Source organism: Leuciscus leuciscus, assembly GCF_965113295.1.
Source record: "Leuciscus leuciscus genome assembly, chromosome: 5".
NCBI lineage: Eukaryota > Metazoa > Chordata > Actinopteri > Cypriniformes > Leuciscidae > Leuciscus > Leuciscus leuciscus.
Genome location: NC_138729.1, coordinates 21,413,811 through 21,437,006, shown reverse-complemented (window position 1 = coordinate 21,437,006; position 23,196 = coordinate 21,413,811). Strand labels below are relative to the sequence as shown.

At 37.7% G+C, this 23,196-nt stretch overlaps 1 protein-coding gene and 1 long non-coding RNA gene across 3 annotated transcripts in view; one reads left to right on the top strand and one right to left on the bottom strand.

The window, feature by feature from the left end:
- adgrv1 (adhesion G protein-coupled receptor V1) overlaps positions 1 to 23,196 on the top strand; it is a 154,774-nt gene that overhangs the window by 117,377 nt on the left and 14,201 nt on the right. The window contains exons 84-86 of the mRNA XM_082169978.1: positions 6,520 to 6,636; positions 9,839 to 10,017; positions 12,288 to 12,445. Of these exons, the coding sequence (XP_082026104.1) occupies positions 6,520 to 6,636; positions 9,839 to 10,017; positions 12,288 to 12,445 (454 nt within the window). The remainder of the gene's footprint in view (positions 1 to 6,519; positions 6,637 to 9,838; positions 10,018 to 12,287; positions 12,446 to 23,196) is intronic.
- On the bottom strand, positions 12,073 to 20,857 carry LOC309499042. Of its 2 annotated transcripts, XR_014206115.1 has the most exons (3): positions 20,451 to 20,857; positions 17,095 to 17,772; positions 12,073 to 12,419 (listed from the first exon to the last, which is right to left on the bottom strand). It is a non-coding gene; the product is annotated as an uncharacterized lncRNA (long non-coding RNA). The 2 variants fall into 2 exon arrangements; XR_014206116.1 differs by lacking the exon at positions 20,451 to 20,857 and having other exon boundaries at positions 17,095 to 18,839.

Sequence of the window (23,196 nt, the reverse complement as noted above, 5' to 3'; positions counted from 1 at the left end):
CATTATATATATGTTTGTACATCAATCTATACATTTTTGTCTTGGTCCATAGACCTAGTGAAAGTAGATAGCTATTTAATTTGATGCAAATGAAAAATAGGTTATGAGAATTTGTTTTTGTCCACATCACAGCCATAATGCAACCAAACAAAGAACCAAACAAATCACAATAGCTAATTTATGTCTGTTTGGTCAGACAAGACAGTGGCATTGTAGAACTCTGGCGCTAATCCAGCACTGTCATTAGAAAGCTGATAATACAGAGTGACTCATCTCTCAGTCTCCATAATGGCAGGCCTCTCTGATACTGTCTCTCTGTCTCATCAGGAACCAATTGACCTTAGAGAACATTTTGACATTTTTTCATTTAGTCTTCCTTTTACCTGCAGTTAGTGTCGTTTTTTTTATATAGATTTTTTTTTTATGCTGAATATTACATTCTGCTTTCTTCGTGGCATAAAATGTTCCTGATTATTTTGTTACAGTGTCATTTGCAAAGATGCGCTACAAATTAAAAACCAAACAGTAAATTATTTTAAAATCAAATCTTTCTTTTTTTTTATGTGTCTTATTAACAATTATTGTATTATTTATTTATTATGTTTTTTTTTTTTTTTTTTTTTTTTACTTTCTTTAGTGTGTTATGTTGCTGTTTGAGCAAAGTTACAAAGTCCTCTCCAAAGAGTGTTATTCTAGTAACACTCTAGTGAACACTCTATAAATAGTGTTATAGTAAGCACTTTTTCTGAACTCCCTGAAATGCCTTGAAGTCTTGAGTTTTCTTCCGTACTCGTCACAATATTCCTCATTTAAATAATTACCGCCCAGATCATATGCAAAAAAAAAGGAGCAGTTCCGGTTTAGATGCGTTAGAAGTGTGTTGAAACTCGCGGTTATGGTAAAGGACTTGACCCTTCCGAAACATGTTTGAAGCTCTTGACCAATCACAACACACTGGTCCGGCCGACCAATTAGAGCTCATTGCGCTTTTCCGAAGGAGGGGCATTGAGACCAGAACTAAACAGAGCATTACTGACAGACTTGGAAAAGAGGTGCTGCAACAATGTAAAATAAGTGAAAAATAATATGTTTTATGACCTATTCTAGTAGACACCAAAAACAAAATCAAGACTTTGTAAAAGGGCATAATATAGCCTTGTTAATATATATTTTTATATATATATATATATATTTAATCTTTATTAAATTATTATTATTATTATTATTATAGACATGTTTGCCCTTTTTTATAATAAATGTATTAGAGTAAGTGTATTTTGCCCCACTGGAAGATTTTTGTTAAAAAAAAATTCACTTGTCAAATATAAATCTCAGTTATTAAAAAGGTACAGTGTGGGTTTAATTTTTAACTCATGATGATATTAGCTGTTCTGCACACATGTACTGTTTACACCCATATTGTTTATGGTACGGCGCGGTGCAGTATATCCGTCCTATAAACACAACACGTATCAGATTGAATGGTCTAGTTTCTGCCACTCCCTGTTATGGGTTTCAGTGACTACTGAAAGGATAAGTAGGTCCACATTATCAAGTGTATCAGGTCCTGAGGACTGACTCCCCAGGCCAGACTGGTCCCAGAACAGGGTCCTCTAATCTCCACTTTGGCTCTCTATCACCCTTCTCCAATCTCAAGCCTCTAAGTGAACCGCGATCCCCCATGCAGCTTTGATTATGTCATCGGAGTCCATCCGGAGGTGCTGATGTCTTATTAATCAGGAGCTGTTTATGTAAGTCGGAGACATGTTGCCTGTATTTATGCACATTACTGCAGGATAAATGGTTGGCTTGGGGCCAGTGATAAAGCCCGATGTAGATTGATGTATGACCTGAACGGGTTGTTTTTGATGAACTGACCCACAGCTGTTACTTTTAGCTTATGTTCAGAAGTCTGTCTGAATGTGTCTTTTGTTACATAAGGCAACGGGATCAATCGTGGGCCAGAGAACCATCCAGAAAGGTTATTATTGGAGGGGGGATGGCTCTCCTGCCGTCAGCATCCAGTGTCACTGATGTGATCGTGTGAGTGGTTGTGCATGAGCAGATCATATTGAATGGAAACCTGATCAGATCTCCTCCCTGTTTACTCACCGGGTGTGCGCCCTAGGGACGACTACAGGAATAAAAACATGGGCTTTGCCTCAGTGTGCATTAATGAAGGTTGCACTGAAGAGTCTGTAATGAGTTTCTAGTTCAAATGTGATTGGGTATTTGTACTGTGACACCGAAGAAGACCTGTGAACAAATTACCCTTTGCTAAGCCGGCCACCAATCCTTGCAACTGTAGCTATAAACAATCTTCTCAAGCTTTTTCTTTTTCTCACTGTTTTCTTTTTTGGTAGCATAAGGCTATGAAGAATATACTGTATGTGTCTAGATAGATAGATAGTTTTTAACGCAGTCATGTGAAATGTATACAATATTGCTGGGTAACTCATAATAGTGACATTCACAGGTACCATATGAGTTATAGAACTGTGTTATATACTGTGTTCCCTCACAGTAATATGTATAAGGATAAGTGGATAAGGATCTATATTCTATATTTACATTCTAAAATGCTGATTTGGTGACAACATTTCAAGACAACATTTATTTTGAATATCTTTTTACAAGCAGTTGTACTGCTTAGTTTTTCTCGATTGCTTAAACACTATAACCAGATTTTTGAACTAAAATTTCAAAACCATAATGCCATTTATCAAAAAGCACACCCATTTCCCTAAACTATAAACGAAGAGTTCAGAGGCAAAAGCCTCTAATTGCCATCTGAAATTTTCTTCTAGAATGATCATTTTTATCAAGCTCGTATATTTAAGTTCAATAATTTCACTTAAATGGCAATGCAAATGACCTATTAATTGGCATATAAGTGAAATTACTTAACTTAAATACACAAGCTTTATAAAAATGATCATTCTAGAAGAAAATTTCAGATGGCACTTAGAGGCTTCTGCATCTGAACTCTTCAAACACTATTCCCTGTTTTGACACGAATCCCTTCGTTTCGCATTGCCTAGACCATGTTGTCATATAGAAAGCACTAGCATTCAATATTGTTCACTCAAGTCAGCACAGCTTCAGCTCAGTTAGCACACAATTACCCAGGTGGAAACACTAAGAGTCAAAATTTAACACACATCAATTGGATCCTTCAATAGATAGATAAAAGGGCCCAAATCAGTTTATTGAGTTTTGGAACAATGGATCCAGAAAGACATGAAGGAAGAGATCGAGGATGGATAAGAAGGAGGAGGAGCAAGGGCAAGAAGACAAGCAGTCTCAGATGAAATTCAAGCCACTCTAGTAGCCCATGTCTTTGTCAATGGTATGACTATGAGGGAGGCTGGGCTACCAGTAAGGCCAAATTTGAGTCGCTTTACCGTTGCCTCGAGAACCTTCAGGGAGGTGTGGTGGCAAACAAAGTTCTATCACTGAATAAGAGACAAACATTTCCAATAGTCTTTGATGAGCTGTTTTTTCTTGCAAGAAAAGGCCAGCGGTCGTACAGTCACACAGAGTGGATGCAGAGTGTGACAGTGAAGCATCCTTTCTCCTTTATAGTCTTGACTCCCAGAATGTTATCTTTCTAGGCCAATGATGGTATTTTCAACCATAATTATGTGGAACATTCTTAGACTTGTTCATCATATTGTCTCCTTGAGTGGAGGCCCTCATGTCACGTACCAACATTCTTTACCATTCCAATACACTTTCATATTAGAATAAGGTTTGTGTGTGCTCTTTTACTGTCATATGATGGTCCCACACATCTTACAGTTTTTCTCAGTCGCTTTGGTGCATTTCTCACATCACTATTTACATTTGCACAACAGTTAATGCAGTTCTCAAAACAATTAGTACAAACTGCAAAACCTAGTTGATAACCTGTCACTTGCTCAAAATGGATAGCTCATTCCGCAAAAGCAAGTATTCATGTCAATGAAAGTGTCAGTGTCATCAAGATGAAAAGTCCTGACACCATTGTTTATGAACAAGATAGTCAAATGGCTTTGTCATGTTTTCATTATGACAGTTTACTCTGTAAATGTTTTCCAATGCAAAAAAAGTCAGATCTTGGTGACACTACCTGAAAATGCTCAAGACAGCACTATATACTATTTGCACAGCCATTTGAAAAATACAGTAAAGTTACACATTACTGTATTTAGTGAGGTAACTGAGTACAAGACACTGAATATGTATGTTTATCATTTTTACTGCATATGCTCTTTGCAATTCTAATTTGTTCACAGCATTGTGCAAAAGAAAAAATACACCCTTATTTTCAACAAACATAAACTCCCTTTGGGTAGAGCTGTGCACAACTGGAAACAATATTGCAGTACACATTGGAACTGAACATACAACATACATAGTACTGTAATCATTCATGCACATCCAGACGTTCCTCTCTAACTGGTATTGTTCAATTTAGGAGACATTTTCAGGAGAAAAAAAAGATTTAAATTTTTTTTTTAAATTTGCTTGACAGATTTTGACAAGTTCAACATTTTTGTATGTAATGACTCAAGCAATGAAATGAGGACTATTAGTTTTATATGGAATGACTATTCAGCATTCACAAGTATAGTTAATTTTGACTGACATGACATAAGCAAATGATAATGTTATAAAACAGCAGAGAGTTGTATGAAAGCAATTGATGCATGTCCAAAAGCATGTGTGTGTGTGTGTGTTGTACTGTGTAGTACATGAATGAATAAAAATGTGCCAATGTATCCATTGGTTGTGTCTTTTGTGTTCATCATGTAAAAAGGTTTGTGAGGGGGGGAACCACAAGCAACATAACTTAGCAGTTTTGGAAATGTTGTTTTGAATTTATTGCACCAGTGTGTAAGACTATGTTGTAGTGTGTGTGATTTTGAGGGCTTGTGTGTTTTGTCTGAGGGCAAAGTATGGTTTTTCAGCAAGAGTGAATGGTTTTGAGTGTAGAGCTTCATTTTGACCTGAAAATAGGATGTTTGGGGAATTGGGTGAGACGTTATGGATTTGTGTTTACAGTTTTGAGAATACGAGACAGTTTCAAGAAATGTATTTACATAGTCTTATGTTGCAATGTTTCATTGCAGTGTTTAAGCAATCGAGAAAAACTGTAATATTTGTGAAAACAGTGATTCATTGTTTTCAGTATTCTTTAATAAATAGAAAGTTAATCTATTTCTGTATTAAGTAGTGTAAAGTATAAATACTTTTTTTTATTTAAAAAAAATATATTTATTTAGTTAAGTTCTGTTCAATAATAAGTGCAAATATCACACAGACCCAAAAAGGATTTGCATTAACCTCAAAAATAACCTTTAATGTTTGTGTTCTGCAAATTCTCATATTTTACGTCAGTAATCTTTGACACTGTTTTTTATACAAAGCAAATGTAGGTCACAAAATGAAGTGATGACAGACCGTAAATGAATATGTCCGAATGAGCGAGGCTTTATTTGAGCTTATTTGTTTAAGAGATTGTACCATGACCTGCTAACTAACACACATTCAGTACAGACCTTTTTTTGGCTTCATTACCGCATTTCCACGCCAGCTCACGACTACCCAGAATCACGCTTCCCAGCATGCACCCGATGGACACTGCACACTACGGAAGTCCCAGCTCTCTTTTCCTTCCTGCTCTGAGTCTGACACATCCCTTTCACGCCACTCGCTGCCCTCCTGACTTTTAGCCCAACAGTACCTCATTTAATGCCATCTCGGCTGTAGTGACTCCATATTTCCCTTTAGTCAGCAGCCAGGATTGGATTTCCACAGACACTGTTTCCCCTTAATTTGGGTTTCCCAACAGGCACTCTCAGTTTAGCTGAAAAAACACTGTGTTGTTTGCCTTGAAAGGGTTACACTGTTCACGGAACAGACTGTTACCTAGTGCCCTCCACATGAGAGATGGCTGCCAGTTTTTTTTATGTTTCCACAAATACAGGTATGAGAGGTCGCAGACAAGGTGAAACTGTCCAGTTGTTTTTGTTTGATAAGGTTTTGCACTGTTCCTGAAGTGTACAGTACATTGACTCTTGGAATTTGTCAAATCAAAAAAGCCCTTAGTTGATTAACTGTAAATAGGAAACTATATAAGCTGTCAGAATATAGAATCTTATACAATATATACTGTATATAATTTGTTGTAGATCCACAAACACACACACACACACACACACACACACACACACACACACACACACACACACACACACACACACACACACACAGAGATTTATCAACAGTTGCTTTTTCTGGCTGTCCACTCTGCAGTGTGATGTAACAGTCCTCCACACTCCAAGCTTTTTAAATATGCATCAAAAATATTATAAGTATAAATGATTTAGGAACAACCTTGGACTTTTGAGATGCTCTTCTCGGACTCAGAGGTAGACTCTGTCATTTTGAATGTGTGTATTCTGCTGAGTGTGTGCCGGGTAGATGAGGACCCCAGGGCCTCTGCTGATGTATCTGTCACTCTGTGTTTCTCAGATTTGTTTCCTGGTGTCTGCATTCCGGGGACGTATGTTCTCGGAGGATAGCTGCGCTACTCTTGGCCTCTTCTTCCATTACTTCCACCTCTGCCAGTTCAGCTGGATGCTCATACAGGTAAAACTTTACTTTTGTCATCTACTCGTGTGGTCAGTGGAGCAAGTTTTTGCATTGACCACAACAAAATGAAAAATGTATATTGTGTCAACATACTTACCCTCATGTTATTTCAATCCTGTATGACCAACAACAAAAAAAGCACTGAGACATTTTTTTTAATATCATATTTTGTGTTAATCAGAAGAAAGTCAGTCATACAAGTTTGGAACAACATGAAGGTGAATAAATTATGACAGAATCTTAATTTTTGGGTGAACTATCCTTTTAACCAATTGAAGGTGAGATCAGGAAGTCTTCAGAGTAAAGTTTTTACTACAGACCATTTGAAGGTGTGCCACAAACTTTTGTTTAATCGATGAACTTACTTACAGAGAGATAAACATTTCACAATTGTAAGTTGCATTAAACACACACTGCCATTGTTTACTAGAGTTTTTTTTTTTTTTTACCCTCAAGAGAAGAAAATAAAAAAACTCCTAACTTCAAAAGTAATAAATAAAAAAATCTAGTTTCTGGATTCCACTTTTCTCTCTGATGTGTATTTGTAATTATGATTAGGACATAAACTCATAAGAGTTTTTGAAAATCCAGCAAATATCAAAAGGCCTTTGGTATTTGACTTGTTGCTCATGAGTAGGAAATGTTTTCACATAATAATAACACCATGAAAAGGAAGCTTGTATCAAAAGGCAAATTACTAAGGCAGGCATCTTTTTTTTGTGCGTGTGTGTGTGTGTGTGTGTGTGTGTGTGTGTGTGTGTGTGTGTGTGTGTGTGTGTGTGTGTGTGTGTGTGTGTGTGTGTGTGTGTGTTAAAGAACAACACTTATTGGCCTCTGCAAAATAACACATGTATGCTGTTAAAATACAGACTTGTTCTTTACATTAATGTTTGAACATCATAACTTACCATTATCAGCTCAGGAATGGGATTTGTTCAATCTGTTAGGAAACGCATGATTTTGCAGGAAGGTGTTCCAGCACACCTGCAATAGCTGTTCAGAGACCTTTGGAAAATCCATCGCATAACTCTTGCTGGACCTGTTACCCTTTTGCCTGCTCTCTTCTTTTCCTTTGTGCAGTAATCCCTTCTAAGCACAGAAACCTGTCTCTGGAAGTCAATTCACTCATAGCTGTGAAGGTCGTCTTGTTCTCCAGAAGCAAAAACAGGATTTGGCCAGAATATGCCTAATGCAATGAAAAAATAACACAGCTTTTAATCCCCCAAAGACCCACACAGAACACAAACATCTGGGCTCATGTGGCAGTTGAGGTTGAAAAGACATAGGACCGAGCACTGACCCTGGAGGAACCTCTCACCTAAATTGAACTTCTTGAAATCAAAGGCTGTTTTGCTCACATAGTGGGATTATCTTGTTTTTCTCAATGACGCTGAAAAACACCAGGGGCTTAGCAGTTTACATAGAGCATGTAATCTCTTTTGGCACTTGATGAACTGGTGTTGAAAGATTGTGCAAGAGAACATGAAATAAACTAACCGACTATGGTTTTAGGTTGATGGGGCCATAAATTGTGAAAGGGCCAAAAGTGTAAGGGCCAATATGTATGACACTATGTTTATGTGAATGTGTTGATGTGCCGAAGTGGGCGTGAGTTTATGAAAACACACATGGAATAAATCACACACAAGTTGTCTTTGGTGGGAAAGGTAAATCGTGATTCAGACTGGAAAGTATTTGCATCCTGGAGAGAATTATTTGAACATGTGCTTGTTTTTATCTCAAAACAGTCTCAAAACAGCTGGCATAACAGCTTGTAATACAACTTCACTTTATGTGATGTGTCATAATTCATTTACACTTTTCTCATTGTTGTTTAATTTCTCTGATCCGTATTTCAGCTTTAAAAAACTGCATCTTATTCAGTAACCACCCACAATCCAGTTTATGGTAGTCTGCTGCATCTTCTACAACCTAGAACTGACCCACAAGATGGGGAATTGCACCAGAAAAATTGTGTTCAGTGCAAATTTAGCAAATTTTCTAAATTAATTGAGAGAATCTGGGTATAAAACAAAGTTTTGTCTTTGTTTGCTCAAGGCACTATACACTACACAACTTTTCAAATCCAAAGAGATTTGTACGAATGCTAGGATGCTAGATGCTACACTTGCCAGATTTGTAACTGGTTACAGAGAAAATCTGGCATCATACACTAAAGGGCTGAGGTCCATACTCTACCATATTTTCAAGACATTCTGAACACAACGTACTGAGACAGAAACGCACACCTCGTTGCTAGGAGATGCTTGACAAATTAAAATAATATACGTTCTAAAATTGGCTCAATATCAGACATATTTGATATCCTCAGACCAGATGGAATCATAGTCTGAAGATAAAACAATCTGTGTCCATTACACACTACATGACTTGTCAACTCTGACTGCCCAGAAACTGCAGACTGGTTCTCACTTTTGGCAACACCATTGACTCTTTCTGACTGCAAATATGTTTTAAAAGTCATGTTGTGTATTCCAGCCTTCAATGGAAAGATATTCCATGCCTACTTTAAAAGGGCACTGAAAAACATACAATTTATCAATGAAAACTATTGATCTAAGAGTTTCTTTTTACGCACAGGGACTCGTGTTTCAGCCTGTGCTAAAATAAATCCCAGAGACTCCATAAACTGCCACGGTTGAAGCACCGGAGCAATGGAAGTTGCGAGACAGGCGTAGTGCCAACTTCTTCCATAATTACAAAGAGGCTGGAGAGGGATTGCAGCGTGTTTGGACACCCAAAAGCTAATACAACGTCCTGCCAGCTTTGCTTTTCTCTTCATCTCTTTTCCAAGTTCCAAGCACAGCAAAACAGAGCTGCAGTAGTTTCTATCCATTTATGGAGTTAATATTGATGGATGAAGGTGCCACCTAGGACTTCAATGTTGATTTTGAAATCTTTGCTGAAGTACCTTAATACCTCAAATAAAGTAGGCTAGCTGAACAAGTACTGAAATTAAATACAATAGAGGCTGCGGTCTTTAGCCTCTTGTTAGAGCGCCCGCCTCCCAAGCCAGACACCCCGGTTTGAATCCCACTCGGAGAGGGTCGAGTAGGATCAGTTGTACTAGTCTTATCAGAACATTAATCAACCATCCTTTTTTTATGAATCAGGCTTGTTTGTAACACGGCCATGTTTCCATTTGTTTATTTAGTAACACTTCTGTTTTCTTTCCCAGGCCATAAACTTCTGGCAGATATTGGTGATGAATGATGAGCACACAGAGAGACGCTATCTTCTCTACTTCCTGCTTAGCTGGGGACTTCCTGCTCTGGTCATCATCATTCTGGTTGTGGTCCTGCTGGGAGGTTTTGGATGGAGCATCCATAGTGTGTATGGCCTGGTGCAAGGAGATCTGTGAGTTTGTGAAAATCTGTTCTCTCTTTCTCTCTCTCTCACACACACACACACACACACACACACACACACACACACACACACACGCACGCACACACACACATTTACTTAACTAAATGAGGCTAAATGTCTCTAAAGGGAGGTTGTAACATATTCATGTAACAAATTTGTCCTCATACTCACTGGTACAGATTCACTTCATGCATCCACAAACATGAAAGCTCACATTTGTGTCACTGTTTCGGACTCATAGTTACTCATTTCCTGTGTTAATGTATTGAAAGCAATTTTTTGTCACACACACAAAGTCTTCTTTGCCCAGTTTACATTAATTGATTGTGTGTGGTCAGGGTCTGTTGTTGGTAAGTCGGGAAGAGCTGCTATTTTTAGCCTCTCTGTGTTTATTCGATCACAAGCTGTGACTGTGCATACATTCGGTTTCACCCCAGCCAAGCCTGTAGTGATAACAGAAGACTAAGGACACTCCTCTTCACCCTGTCTCAAAGAAGCTCTTAGCAAGTAAACTCCCAGATGACTCATGCAAGCCAAACATCTCTCTTTCCAAGAGCAAACAAATGATGTCACCTCACAGGCCACCGCAGTTCTCGCCTTTTCCCGTACCATAGGGAAATTTTTGTGACCCGGGAAGAGTCAAATGCTTGATAGTAATAGAAGCACATTAGTTTAAAGGTCAGATTTAAACACACTTTAAACCTCACCATATGTATAAAAATAAACTGGTGACATGACTATTGGCACCATGTAGTGGTAAAACTATTACAATCTTTTTAATTAGCTTTTATTTTTATAGTATTTTTATTTCTAATAAGTAATTTAAATTTTAGTAACATTTTTAGTATTTTTGTTATGTGCTTTTTTCCCCATTTTTGTTTGTTTTTGGAAATGTTCATTTTAATTTCAGTTTTTTTTTTTTTTTTTTTTTTTTTTTGTCTGCCAGGGCAACTTTTCTCATTTTCATTTCAGTTTTTCATCTAATATTCAGATTTCTTTATATTTCAGCTTTATTTCAATTAGTGAAAATTACTCTTAATAGTTTTAGTAAACTTTATCAACACTGGAGTGAAGGAGGGAGCAAAATGGTCATGAAAAATACATTTTGAGTGTGTGTGTGTGTGTGTGTGTGTGTGTGTGTGTGTGTGTGTGTGTGTGTGTGTGTGTGTGTGTGTGTGTGTGTGTGTGTGTGTGTGTGTGTGTGTGTGTGTGTGTGTGTGTGTGTGTGTGTGTGTGTGTGTGTGCAAGAAACCTTTACTAACAATATAAGTGTATGATTTAAATGATAATAAAACTATACTGAGACATTTGTAAGTGACCCTTCACACAGAACGTTTTTGCATTTTTAATGCTCTGATTTTCCACCATTATTGTAAGTAAACATGCACTAGACAGACACTCTTGTTCTTGTGTCTCTCGTCTTTTAGTGTCTTGTGCATGAGACATTCTAAATCTCTAGACCTTGCAGAGTTTTTTTTTTTTTTTTTTTGCTGCCCTTGCGTCGCAAAAAAAAAAAAAAAAAAAAAACACATCTGTGTGAATGGCCCCTAATTGCCAGACAAATGCTAGAGTTACTCTACAGGTATCACAACTAGAAACTGAACTACATGTTTATTTCAAACATGTGTGTTGTTTTCTGTGTGGAAGACATACAGGCATAGGCTATTATACTAAACCGGGCCAGTGTTTCAAAATTATAATCAGATGAAGTCTAGTGAAAAATGACCTGTTTATTTTCCTACAGGCATTTCAAATGCTCGGAATTCTATTATGGCTACATTGTGCCATTTATTCTCTATGAAATGAGTACAGACTGTGTTTGTCCATTCTCTCTGGGAGATGCCAGGCCTGTGAACAGAATGCAACTGCTGCTTATTTTGATACATATCACGTCATAACAAGATTACTCTGGGTTGAGTTTCCCAAAGCTTTCCCATTCCAAATACCAGCCAGAGACTTCATAACTGCATACAGGACAAAAACAAATTCAGACTGGAAGAAATTCCTTAGATAGAAGGAAAGAAGTCCGAGAAAGAGAGAATATCAGGATATTCCATCTTTAATTTGTGTTTTTGTGGTTCAAACATGAAAATAGACAACATTCATAAAACTTCATAAGGACGCCCATCATTCTTTCATGGAGTACTAAATACACAAACACACAACCATAAACCTGATAATACATTTGTGTTCCAATCCTCTTTATTGTGCACTGACAATATTAATTTTCTGTTTTGTCTTTCTTGTCATCTTTGAAGGTGCTTCATCCCAAATGTATATGCCGCTCTCTGTACGGCCGCCCTGGTTCCTCTCATTTGTCTGGTAGGGGTGCTGGTGATTTTCATCCATGCGTATCAGGTCACTCAGCAGTGGAAGGCTTATGATGACGTCTACCGAGGGCGAACAAACAGCTCAGGTGTGTAAGCTTGTTTTCTTTTTATACATAATTTTACAAATTGCACAATAAATAGCCTCAAAGTATCCTACCATTTTAGCAGGGCAAGAACATGTCACTGCAGTGAACACATTACAAGAAACCGAAGCTTTTAAAGTAAAGAACTCATGATCATCAGAGAAACTGAAAGTAAACTAAGAGTAGGTGCTTTCCTTTGGAAAGCGTCTTGTTAAGCAATCATCAGATTGCTCGGGGCTGTTCTTTCAGGAATATTGCACTGCCTTCCAAATAATTACACACCTTCCAAATAATGTATTACTTTCAATGATGGTTTGTTAGTCTTTCCTTTCTTTTAAAAGTGCCCTCAGCAATTTTGAACAGGTTGTAGATCATTGGATTAAATCTTGTGTAACTCACTTCTCCACTGCTGAGTAAATATGTATGTCAACTCTCAACTGGATGATTATCTATTTATTGTTCACAACCTCCACCTTCATGTTTAGTCTCAAAATTACCACTGTTTGAAAGTGTAATATCAGCACCTTCCAACCAATGTTAGTACAATTAGCATGTTAAACACTTGTTAATCCACCGTGATGGTTTCATTGTTTACCCGTAACTGCTGTTCTGGGCTTTAAATGGTGGCATTGTACAGTGTGCGTGTGGGTGGTCAGCAAGGGTTGCCATGTGCAATGTTAGCTTTCCTCTTTGTTTCGCGAGCATGCGCGCAGCACAGCGGGCTAATCCTAAACCACTCAACTTTATTACAGAGGGCTGCACCGTCAGCCCACCCTTTGCTCGCAAACACAATGACCTCACTGTAGAACTCCCACTCATGCTTTTTTTCATATTGCAGGACACACAGACGTAAGCAAATACATTATGCTGCAAATTTGCTCCTTCATGCCGGATGTGTTTAACGACTATCTAAGAAGCACAGTCAGATAAATATGCATCTAGTAAACTCGCTCTTTCCTGTTAACACTCTGCGGCTCGTCTAGATGTTGATTCTGCCAGGGTGTGTTACTGCTTGATTACACGTCAAACCAAACATTCAGCTCGGGACAGGGATGAACTGGCCACAGCGAGCAAAAAAAACGTTTCCCGGTGGGCCGGTCGACATGTTGGATGCTAAATTTAGATATAAAGTAAATATAGAAAGGTTTTAAAGAGAAAAAAAGTTCTGACATCGTCAGGCCAGCCCATTGCCTAAGGCCACAGCCGCAACATCCCATTTACTGCCAGAAGAAGGATGTAAGTTCAGTTCTGTACAGGTCATCGAAATGACAAAATAAATGCAATCAAATGCGTCTTCAATTTCTAGTTTATTTAAAATGTAATTCAATTATGCATGGTTTTAACATGGGTTATGTGAACGCATTGCATTTATTACTTAGAATTTCAGATATATCAAACTGTGAAAACTATATATAAAATGAAAATAAATAAATATTTAAAATAAATACTATATAAAATGACCACTTGCATCTCTAAACTTGTAGTTAAATCTGACTGTGACTTGCCTTTGATATATTCTGAGGTGCTCTTTAAAATGTCTGTAGGGGTTTTCAGCCTCAGAAGAAATACATTAGAGTCAAGATAGTAAAGAGTAAGTTCACCCAAAAATGACATTTCTGTCATTAATTACTCACGCTCATGTCATTCCAAACCTGTAAGCCCTTCGTTCATTTTCGGAACACAAATGAAGATATTTTTGATGAAATCCGAGAGCTTTCTGACCCCCTGTAGACTGCAACGTTATTACCACTTTCAAGGCCCAGAAAGGTAGTAAAGAAATCATTAAAATAGTCCATGCGACTACAATGGTTCAACCTTAATGTTATGAAGCTACAAGTATACTTTTTGTGCGCAAAAAAAACGAAACAAAAATTACTGACTTTATTCACCAATTTCTTTTCTTCCTTGTCAGTCTCTGAGGCTAGCTAGAGGCAGAGGTGTTCTTTCCAAGGCCTGTGAGGAGATAATTACCTCAGCCCTATTTAAAGATTTAATTTGGCTTTTGCAGTTGTTCTACATTATCTTAAGAGAAGTAGTGCTTTTTCACAGTGCAGTAATGTTATTGGAAAAGCCTTATTGGCTCAGGAATAATCCTTCATCTCTTTTAATGAGGCTTGTTTATGTGGTGACGTAAGACTGCAATAGCTCACTGATTGTACGCTGTGGGGGTTTTGAAGAATACATATGAACTAAAACTGAAAAATACTTCAAAAGCATTTTTTACTCTTAGTTCTTGTTAATTTTAACATTTAATAGGCCTGAGCTAACATAAGCTATAACAACAGTTGTTGACAAAGATGAATACATACTATAACAAATGTAGTGTTCGTTGTTAATGCATTAACTTACCTTAACTAATAGGACCTTATTGTAAAGTGTATTCGTTTTTTTTATGCTAATGTGGCCAGTTTAGTCTTAAAGTCCCCCTGTGGTGAAAATCAAGCTTTTAATGTTGTTTATATGTCTATGTGGTGTTTTTAATATGCTTTAAGACAAACTATTTACAAATGCACAAGTCAGCACCATTGCTGAGTATTTTCTCCTTAAAACTGCAGTGAACCAAAAACAGTCTCAAAATCACGGTTTGAAATCGTATTTCTGACCTCACAAACTACCTTGTAACCAATCACGTCAACGTTTGATCATCAACAAGAGGATCTCTGAGCTGGTGTGAGTGAGTGGAGGTGGGGCTAATTTGCATATGTATAGGACCACGTATACTAAATGAGGCAAGGGTGTAAAGTTACATTCAAGCTATTTTAAAGGACAAGTTCGGTATTTTACACTTAAAGCCCTGTTTTCAGATCGTTTCTGATGAAATACAATGGTTAAGATTGAAATTTGGACAAATGCTGCTGGCCCGAGAATTTTCGGTTTCTGTGGTAGCACCCCCCCCACCTCCACAATGGTTGCATAGGTGCACTGGAATAATCCTTCCTAAAACGCATTAAACTTTCGTTTACAAAGACGTGAAACTCACCGAGTGGTCAGGGGTGTTCACTGATATGCTCACACAAAAATCTCTGCAAAAGATGCTTTCCAACAGGTTTTATCGTAGTTTTTCATCCAATACAAGTCAATGGAGTTGGACAAAAACTACGATAAAACCTGTTGGAAAGCATCTTTTGCAGCGATTTTTGTGTGAGCATATCAGTGAACACCCCTGACCACTCGGTGAGTTTCACGTCTTTGTAAACAGAAACCGAAACCGAAAATTCTCGGGCCAGCAGCATTTGTCCAAATTTCAATCTTAACCATTGTATTTCATCAGAAACGATCTGAAAACAGGGCTTTAAGTGTAAAATACCGAACTTGTCCTTTAAGGCATGAAGATTTTTTTCAAAGGACAAAACATTTAAATATGTAATTTGAGAAATGAGTTTTAAAGGATAAAATGTTTTTCTTCAATACAGCTCATCACTTTTTAAGTCACTTACCTAAAAAAGTAGATCGGTATAATTTGACTTGGAAAAGTAAGAATGATTACCCCCTGGATAACTGCTAGTTGGTCGACTTGTTCTTAATAAGACAGTCCTAACATGTGGCTAAGTTTATGCAACTGGCCTGGTCTGACTTATGATCTGATTCATGGTTAGTCATTAGACATAACTGCAAAGTCCGGCCTAAAACATTGGTGAACATTTGAAAACCTGTATTTGCTGTTTAGCTTTATATCCCAGCCTATAAACATAGGCTATTTTAAGCCTACTTTAAGAAAATGAAGACTATTTGAAAACGATGTCCTAAGTCAAATGAATTGTTCTTAGAATCTACTGCTGTGACTGATTGCCGTACTAGATGTACTTTGCGATACAGAGACCAAGTTTTGATAGTAAACAAAGGGAGAGAACTCGTGTCTTTTTTATGAGCCTTTCGTGTAATTGTACTTGGAACCAGATCTAATCTCGCTCTTATAGTCCTATTTAATATTGTTTTGTTTTTTGTGAACAAAATAGTCAAAATGGATTTTGATCTGAAAGAGTATATGTTTTCAGTGTCCAGACTCTATATTTTCTCTGTATTTGCTTAGTAATGACTTGCAGTGCATACACTTGATCTCTGGGTCATGCATAATATTCCCCAAAATTGCATGATTGCATAATTCGTTTACAGCCCTTAGAGTCATACAGGCAGGGTTCTAAATCACAGTTTATCACTATCATATTTCAGCTGCGTCTAAATGATGTCCATTTCACCCTCCTGAATCTCATATCTTTATGACCTTGCTTTATTGCTTATATCACTTACACTATTCTCCTGTTGCATAACATTCCCAGGATTTGACCCAAAGTCTAGTGTCTGGATCCATGTGTTTTGTTGAAAGCAGTCCTCTAAATACTTGCATTTTGTTTGAAAACTGAGTTGAAAATGATCAGCAATGTACTTTTTAGGCAGTATACATCTCATTTTAATGTTGAAAAATACTTTTTAATGAATAGATTTATAAAATGGATTACTGTAATTCATATCACCGTATTGCTTTACTTACTTACTGTTTTTTTTATGGTATTTTTAATATTCAACTTATTTTGTATATAGAATTTTCTTAAATACAGACATCTGATATATTCTGATATAGAATCTGATATATTATTATTTTTATTTTATTTTATTTTTTGTGTGTGTGTGTGTGTGTGTGTGTGTGATCTCACCTCTCTTAATGGTCACTGGAACTGCTGTAGAGTCTATCCATCCTCCTTTTTATGCCAGATTCTATTAGTTTTCCCTAGAGAGGTTTCAGAGAACATGTTGTATGGAACGTCTGGTCAGAGCGCTGGCGTGAGGCCAGACACGCTCCCCACACCCACAGTTCAGAGGAAGGAGCAGGATGTCCAAATGTCACCCACAAGCACACTTACATACACACGTACACACACACAAGGATATCAAGTGTTTGGTTCCAGAGAGCGTGTTGATCTAGTATGTACTTCCATCTTAAGCCTTTGTTTACTTCTCTCAAAATTGTTGGACACCTCTGGTGTTCCAGCAGATTTACTGGAAGATCTCAGCTCTTCCCACTCTCTTCTTCTTTCATCTCTTTACCAAGATCCTCTTCTTCAACCACCCATGTCTCTTCCACTTGAAACACTTGGTGATTTTTTTTTTCTTCTTCTTCGTATCATTGAAGCTGTTGGCCAGGCAGATGTTAGCTCACTCAAGAGGGAGACAAAAGAAGGTCTTTCATCCTCTGAGCCGAACCACAGCTGAGTGTTGTGACAGCTGCTTTGGCATCTTAAACAGGAGCCAGAGATCTGTCTCACATTTGGGCCCTGCTGTCTTCCCTCAGTGGTCCTCAGTGCTTGCCTTCTCATGCTGAGGCTCTTCTCCTCCTAAGAAACAAGGAAAACTTTTTAAACTTTGGAATAATAATATAGTTGTCTGTTGTGATTGTACAGTGTGTTTATCTGTTGTAATCGATGAAGATCTCAGCACCACTACATATTATTTTCATGACTTCACCCTAAATGCCCTGTGTTATTTTTCTGTCAGAGCACTACCAGTGTATTTAACATGATTATGTCAGAATTCGAGATTCTGATTGGTTGATATGTTCCAGTGGATTTTGTTTTTCTGTAGGAAGTAGTTTCCAGATTGTTTAGTGCAGTACAGTTTTATATCACTTTCCCACATTCTCATTATGTTAGATTAATATAAGATATAATCATAACTAATTTATATATAGACACTACCCTTTAAAAGTTTGGGGTCATTAAGATTATTTTGGTTTCACTTTATTTTGATGATCCCTTTAACACATTCTGTTGACTATAAGTAACGTTGCACCTTCAACTAAATCTCTTTAGAGTGTTAGTAGAGTATTAGTAGACTGGTAGAGTTATGGTTAGAATAAGTTGACATGTAATTGCAAAGTTACTTATAGTCAGTAAAATGTCTGTTGGTGACCCATCACAATAAAAAGTTAGCAGATATTAAGCATACAGTCTACTAATACTCTGATGAGAGTTATTTGACTTGTAGTTGCAAAGTTACTTAACAGAATGTTCAAAAGGGACCATCAAAATAGTGTTACCGATTTTTTAAATAATATTAAATTAGTACTTTTATTCAGCATGGATGCATTATATCGATCAAAAGTGATAGTAGAGACATTTATAATAGAAAAAATATATTTGAAAAATGTGCTTCTTTTGAACTTTCTATTCATCAAAGAATCCTTATTTTTTTTTATCACATTTCAGCAGAATAACCGTTTTCAACATTGATTAGAATAAGAAATGTTTGTTGAAGTCAAGTCAAGTCAAGTCATCTTCATTTAATAGCGCTTTTAACAATGTAGATTGTTCCAAAGCAGCTTTACATTGATAATAGGAAATTAAAGTAACAGAGATTGTTTTGGCTTTATAGCAGCTCTATAATAAAGTTACTGTCCAGCTAAAGTTAGTTTGATTGATTCACTTCATAGGACCTTATTGTAAAGTGTATTCGTTTTTTTTATGCTAATGTGGCCAGTTTAGTCTTAAAGTCCCCCTGTGGTGAAAATCAAGCTTTTAATGTTGTTTATATGTCTATGTGGTCGCAACGATCATTAGTTATTAACTTAGGGGACGCTAACACGACACCGTTTTAACAGAAAACTCTTAAGTTCTTTCTGCGCAAACTTCAAAAACGCGAACCAGTGAGAACGCCGATGGCGTGCACATGCACATTACGAGTTCAGTCTATAGGTTTGCGTGTTTGTACGCAGGCGTGTAGTCCTTCCCTACAAATCAACCCTCAACATACTAATTGTCTGGCCTTAAAATTTATAATACAGAATTTGTATTGCTTCCACGTAGCCACGCGAACCGAAATTATCCCGACAACGCTTTATCTGTAGATAGGTAAAGGGAGGGGAGGAAGGCCTTAACAGGGAAGAGCCTAGTTGACATTTCAGGACTGCCCTGTCGTCGCGTCCAGGCGCAGGTCCTTCATCAGATCTGGATCCGGCCTGGATCCGGCGGACTGCGGTAAACCTCGGGATAAACAGAGAGACTAATATTAGCGTAAGGATCTACCGCCAGCAGTCTATTTTGATATTCTAGGTATTATCAACTGGCCGGAATTTTGAGATCGCAATAGACGTGAAGGACTATAATGCATTAAGAGCTCGCTCAAGTACTGCGGAGCTAAACCATTTAGTGCTTTGTAAGTAATCAGCAATATTTAAAAATGTATACGATGTTTAATAGGGAGCCAATGCAGTGTTGACAGAACCGGGCTAATATGGTCATACTTCCTGGTTCTAGTAAGAACTCTAGCTGCTGCGTTTTGGACCAGCTGTAATTTGTATATTAAGCGTGCAGGGCAACCACCCATAATAGCATTACAATAATCTAGCCTTGATGTCATGAACGCATGGACTAATTGTTCCGCATTTGTCAATGAGAGCATATGACGTAATTTAGATATGTTTTTAAGATGGAAAAATTCGGTTTTACAGATACTAGACATTTGACTTTCAAATGAAAGATTGGTATCAAAGAGCACACCCAGGTTCCTAACCGACGACGAAGACTTGACAGAGCAGCCATCAAGTGTTAGACAGTATTCTAGATTATTACGTGAGGAAGTTTTTTGTCCAATAATTAGAATCTCTGTTTTTTTTTTCAGAATTAAGTAGTAGGAAATTACTAGTCATCCAATTTTTTATATCACCTATGCATTCCGTTAATTTTGTGAATTGGTCAGTTTTGTCAGGGCGTGAAGAAATATAGAGCTGAGTATCATCAGCATAACAGTGGAAACTAATGCCATGCTTCCTAATGATATCTGAACATCAAAACAGCATATTAGAATGATGTCTGAAGTAACGACTGCTGAAAATTCAGCTCTGCCATCACAGGAATAAATTATCATAAATATAATTTTAAAATATGTTAAAATAGAAAGCAGTTCCTTTAAATTGTAATAACATTTCACAATATTACTGTTTTTAGTCCGTAAAGTAAAATGAAAAACAAAACAAAAACCATTCAAAAACATATGTTTATAAACCCTTAGAACTTACTTTTGATGGTGTAACTTGATGTAGTGAAGTTGATTCAGTCAAATGTTTTTGACCTCAAAATGTTTCATCTTTACATTGGCTGCATGGGAGTCACTTCAGTTGTGAAATATGAGTGGAAACATTAGAGGTGTCGTACAGTCCTTGTGTTTAAGCCCTGGCCTTATGAGAGCCTGGTTTTCATTGAGAGAGGAAGTGCTCTAGCCATTTCCATTCCAGCAGAGAGATGGTTCCTCAGAGTTTGGGAACCTGCTGCTTCAGAGGCACACAGACCACAGCCTGGAATGTGCTTACAGTGATGGAACGCAAAGGCAGTCAGGGAGAAGAGGGAGGGAAGGACATGGAAAGAGAACAACATGTTCAAAGATGAGACTGATATGCAAAACAATAAACGGGGAGAAGCTGGAATAACAGAGAAATATAAAGACGTTGGATGTTACTGATTTGTGGAAGAACTTGCATATGAGTAAAAAATAAAGGAAACCTTTATCAAAATTAAAGTTTACAAATGTATTCACAATGCATGTAAATACAATTAATTATAGCAATAATACAGGGTTTATTTGGGAAATTTACAAGAAATAGGTTGGCATGAAGGCCTACTGCACCTCTCAAATCATTTTACACAGCATTTTGCTATTTTTATAATTATGCATGCATATAATAAGGCTTTAATAACCCTATTGATTGGAAAGATATGTAATATTAGTGCTTTTAAATATGCGTAACTGTTAGAAATAGTATATACTTTTTAATGTGTCATTATTTTGTGTTCACACCCAAGCGATCACTGGTGATGCGCAGAGTGAGCGTGCAAATCTCATTGGTCGGCCAGTTTTTAACGCGGCGCATCAAACCAAAAAAATTAACCCGAGGCGCTTTAAGATGACCTGTCATGCGGACCCAGGAGCGCACCGGGGTACCGAACACAAGACTACCTGTAGAAGGTGGTCTGAGTTTGGTTGCACTGGAACTGTGGCGCAATTGTGAAAGCAATTCTGACTCTGGTGTGTGCTTGTTTAGGAAGTAACGTAACCTGCGCATGCATTTTAGCCGATGACGACCCAAGTGTCGTTCACTCTACTGCACATAATAGCACCAAATAAAATAAAATAAATACAATATATTGACCCACATCAAATGTTTTTTTGTCATGCGCTGTGTACGTTTGTCATGACATAAGATGAGCACAAACACACCGGTAAAAAATCGCCCTCGGAAACCAGCAAATGTGCCCAGTGTGAAAGCCCCCTTATACATATTATAAATATAAAGTACACGTTGTTCATTTGTAATATTTGGAAGTGTCCCTCTGTTATGGCTTAGGTGGTAACTTGTATCCAGTTACACTGTAACATGAGCACTGTAAAGTGTTACCAAAGTTTATATGGCAAAAGTATCAGTAAAAGTAAATAGCCACCAGAACATCATGAAAGTAAATGTAAGACTGTCAAGACAAATGCGAACAGCAGGTAAAGTAAGACAGGTGGAAGGAATGACCAAGGCATTTTTGTTGTGCTAACCTGGTGTTAAACTTCGGCCTTGTGCCATGTGTTGTCTATCAGCTAAAGAATGTGTGGCCTAATTTTCATTGCCAAGTCTTTCATAATGTTTGCCTGCTTCGACTGGCAGGTCTTCCACTGGCTCACCCCAGAGACATGTCAGTCATGCATGGCCTATGACTCTGTTTGTCTTTGCACTCATGGTGTCATCAGAGCCATATTAACATCAAAGCACCAGCACAACAGATGTTAATGCTTGTGCATTAGTTCTGCTGGTGAAACACTGGGATGGTGCAGACACTGAAGGCACAGGACGCCGTGTTCTCAAACAGCAAGTCTTGTCCCTAAAGGAAGTCGGATATTGGATTGGACTGATTCTCTTCACCCTTATTCACGCTAATGAAAGCCAATTATAATCTCATTTGCTGTTTTTTGTCATGCGTGCATGCATATCAGCAATGATGCTTGGAGAATTTGAGGATTATTTGAAATCTCTCTTGAACTTGCAGGGTGTTTTGCTTCACTTAATTTGATTAGATGCTAGCATGCGGGAACAAGTCTGCAGGTGCACGCGTGATTGTTTTCCATCATCAGGGATGCGGTAAGCGTGCCCAGGGAAGCGTTGTGTTGTTGAGGTTAAACCAATGAATATTCCTTTCCCCTAGATGTGGGTTCTGCACATCTGCCGTTGCATCTAATGACCTTCAATCATGTGCTAGAACAAACCGAGCTAATATGTTGTCTAATTTCAGCCTCTAATTGTCCGAACAATTGCAGGCATCAAAGAGAGAGGCTAATATTCTAATATTCCGCTTGTTCACTCAATTTCCAGGTCGTCTCATAAGTGAATTGATGCTCTAGTTCTAAATCAAATAGACACTGAAAGAAGAAAAAAGAGAATACAGGTTTTCTGCTATTGTTTGGAGCACTCAGAGTGCTCGGCCGAGCTCACGTCCATGTTTATGTAATGAAAGGAGAGCATGATGGATGAGTCAACCTGTTCTCCATTCTGGAGCCGAACTTGTTTGTTCCCTCATTAAATGCACGAATTAAAAAACAGAGTTCTCAGGAGGTCGAGGAGGTGAGTGGATGCAAATAAGGCCTGCTGAAAGAAACAATGACACAGACTGTCTATCCCTCTCTCTTATTATCAGCCACAGCTTTGCCGGGCTGTGTACTTGGCCAACATAGTCATCACAAATGAGGTGTTAGTGTAGCCAAAGGAAGTGGTATTAGGTAACATACAA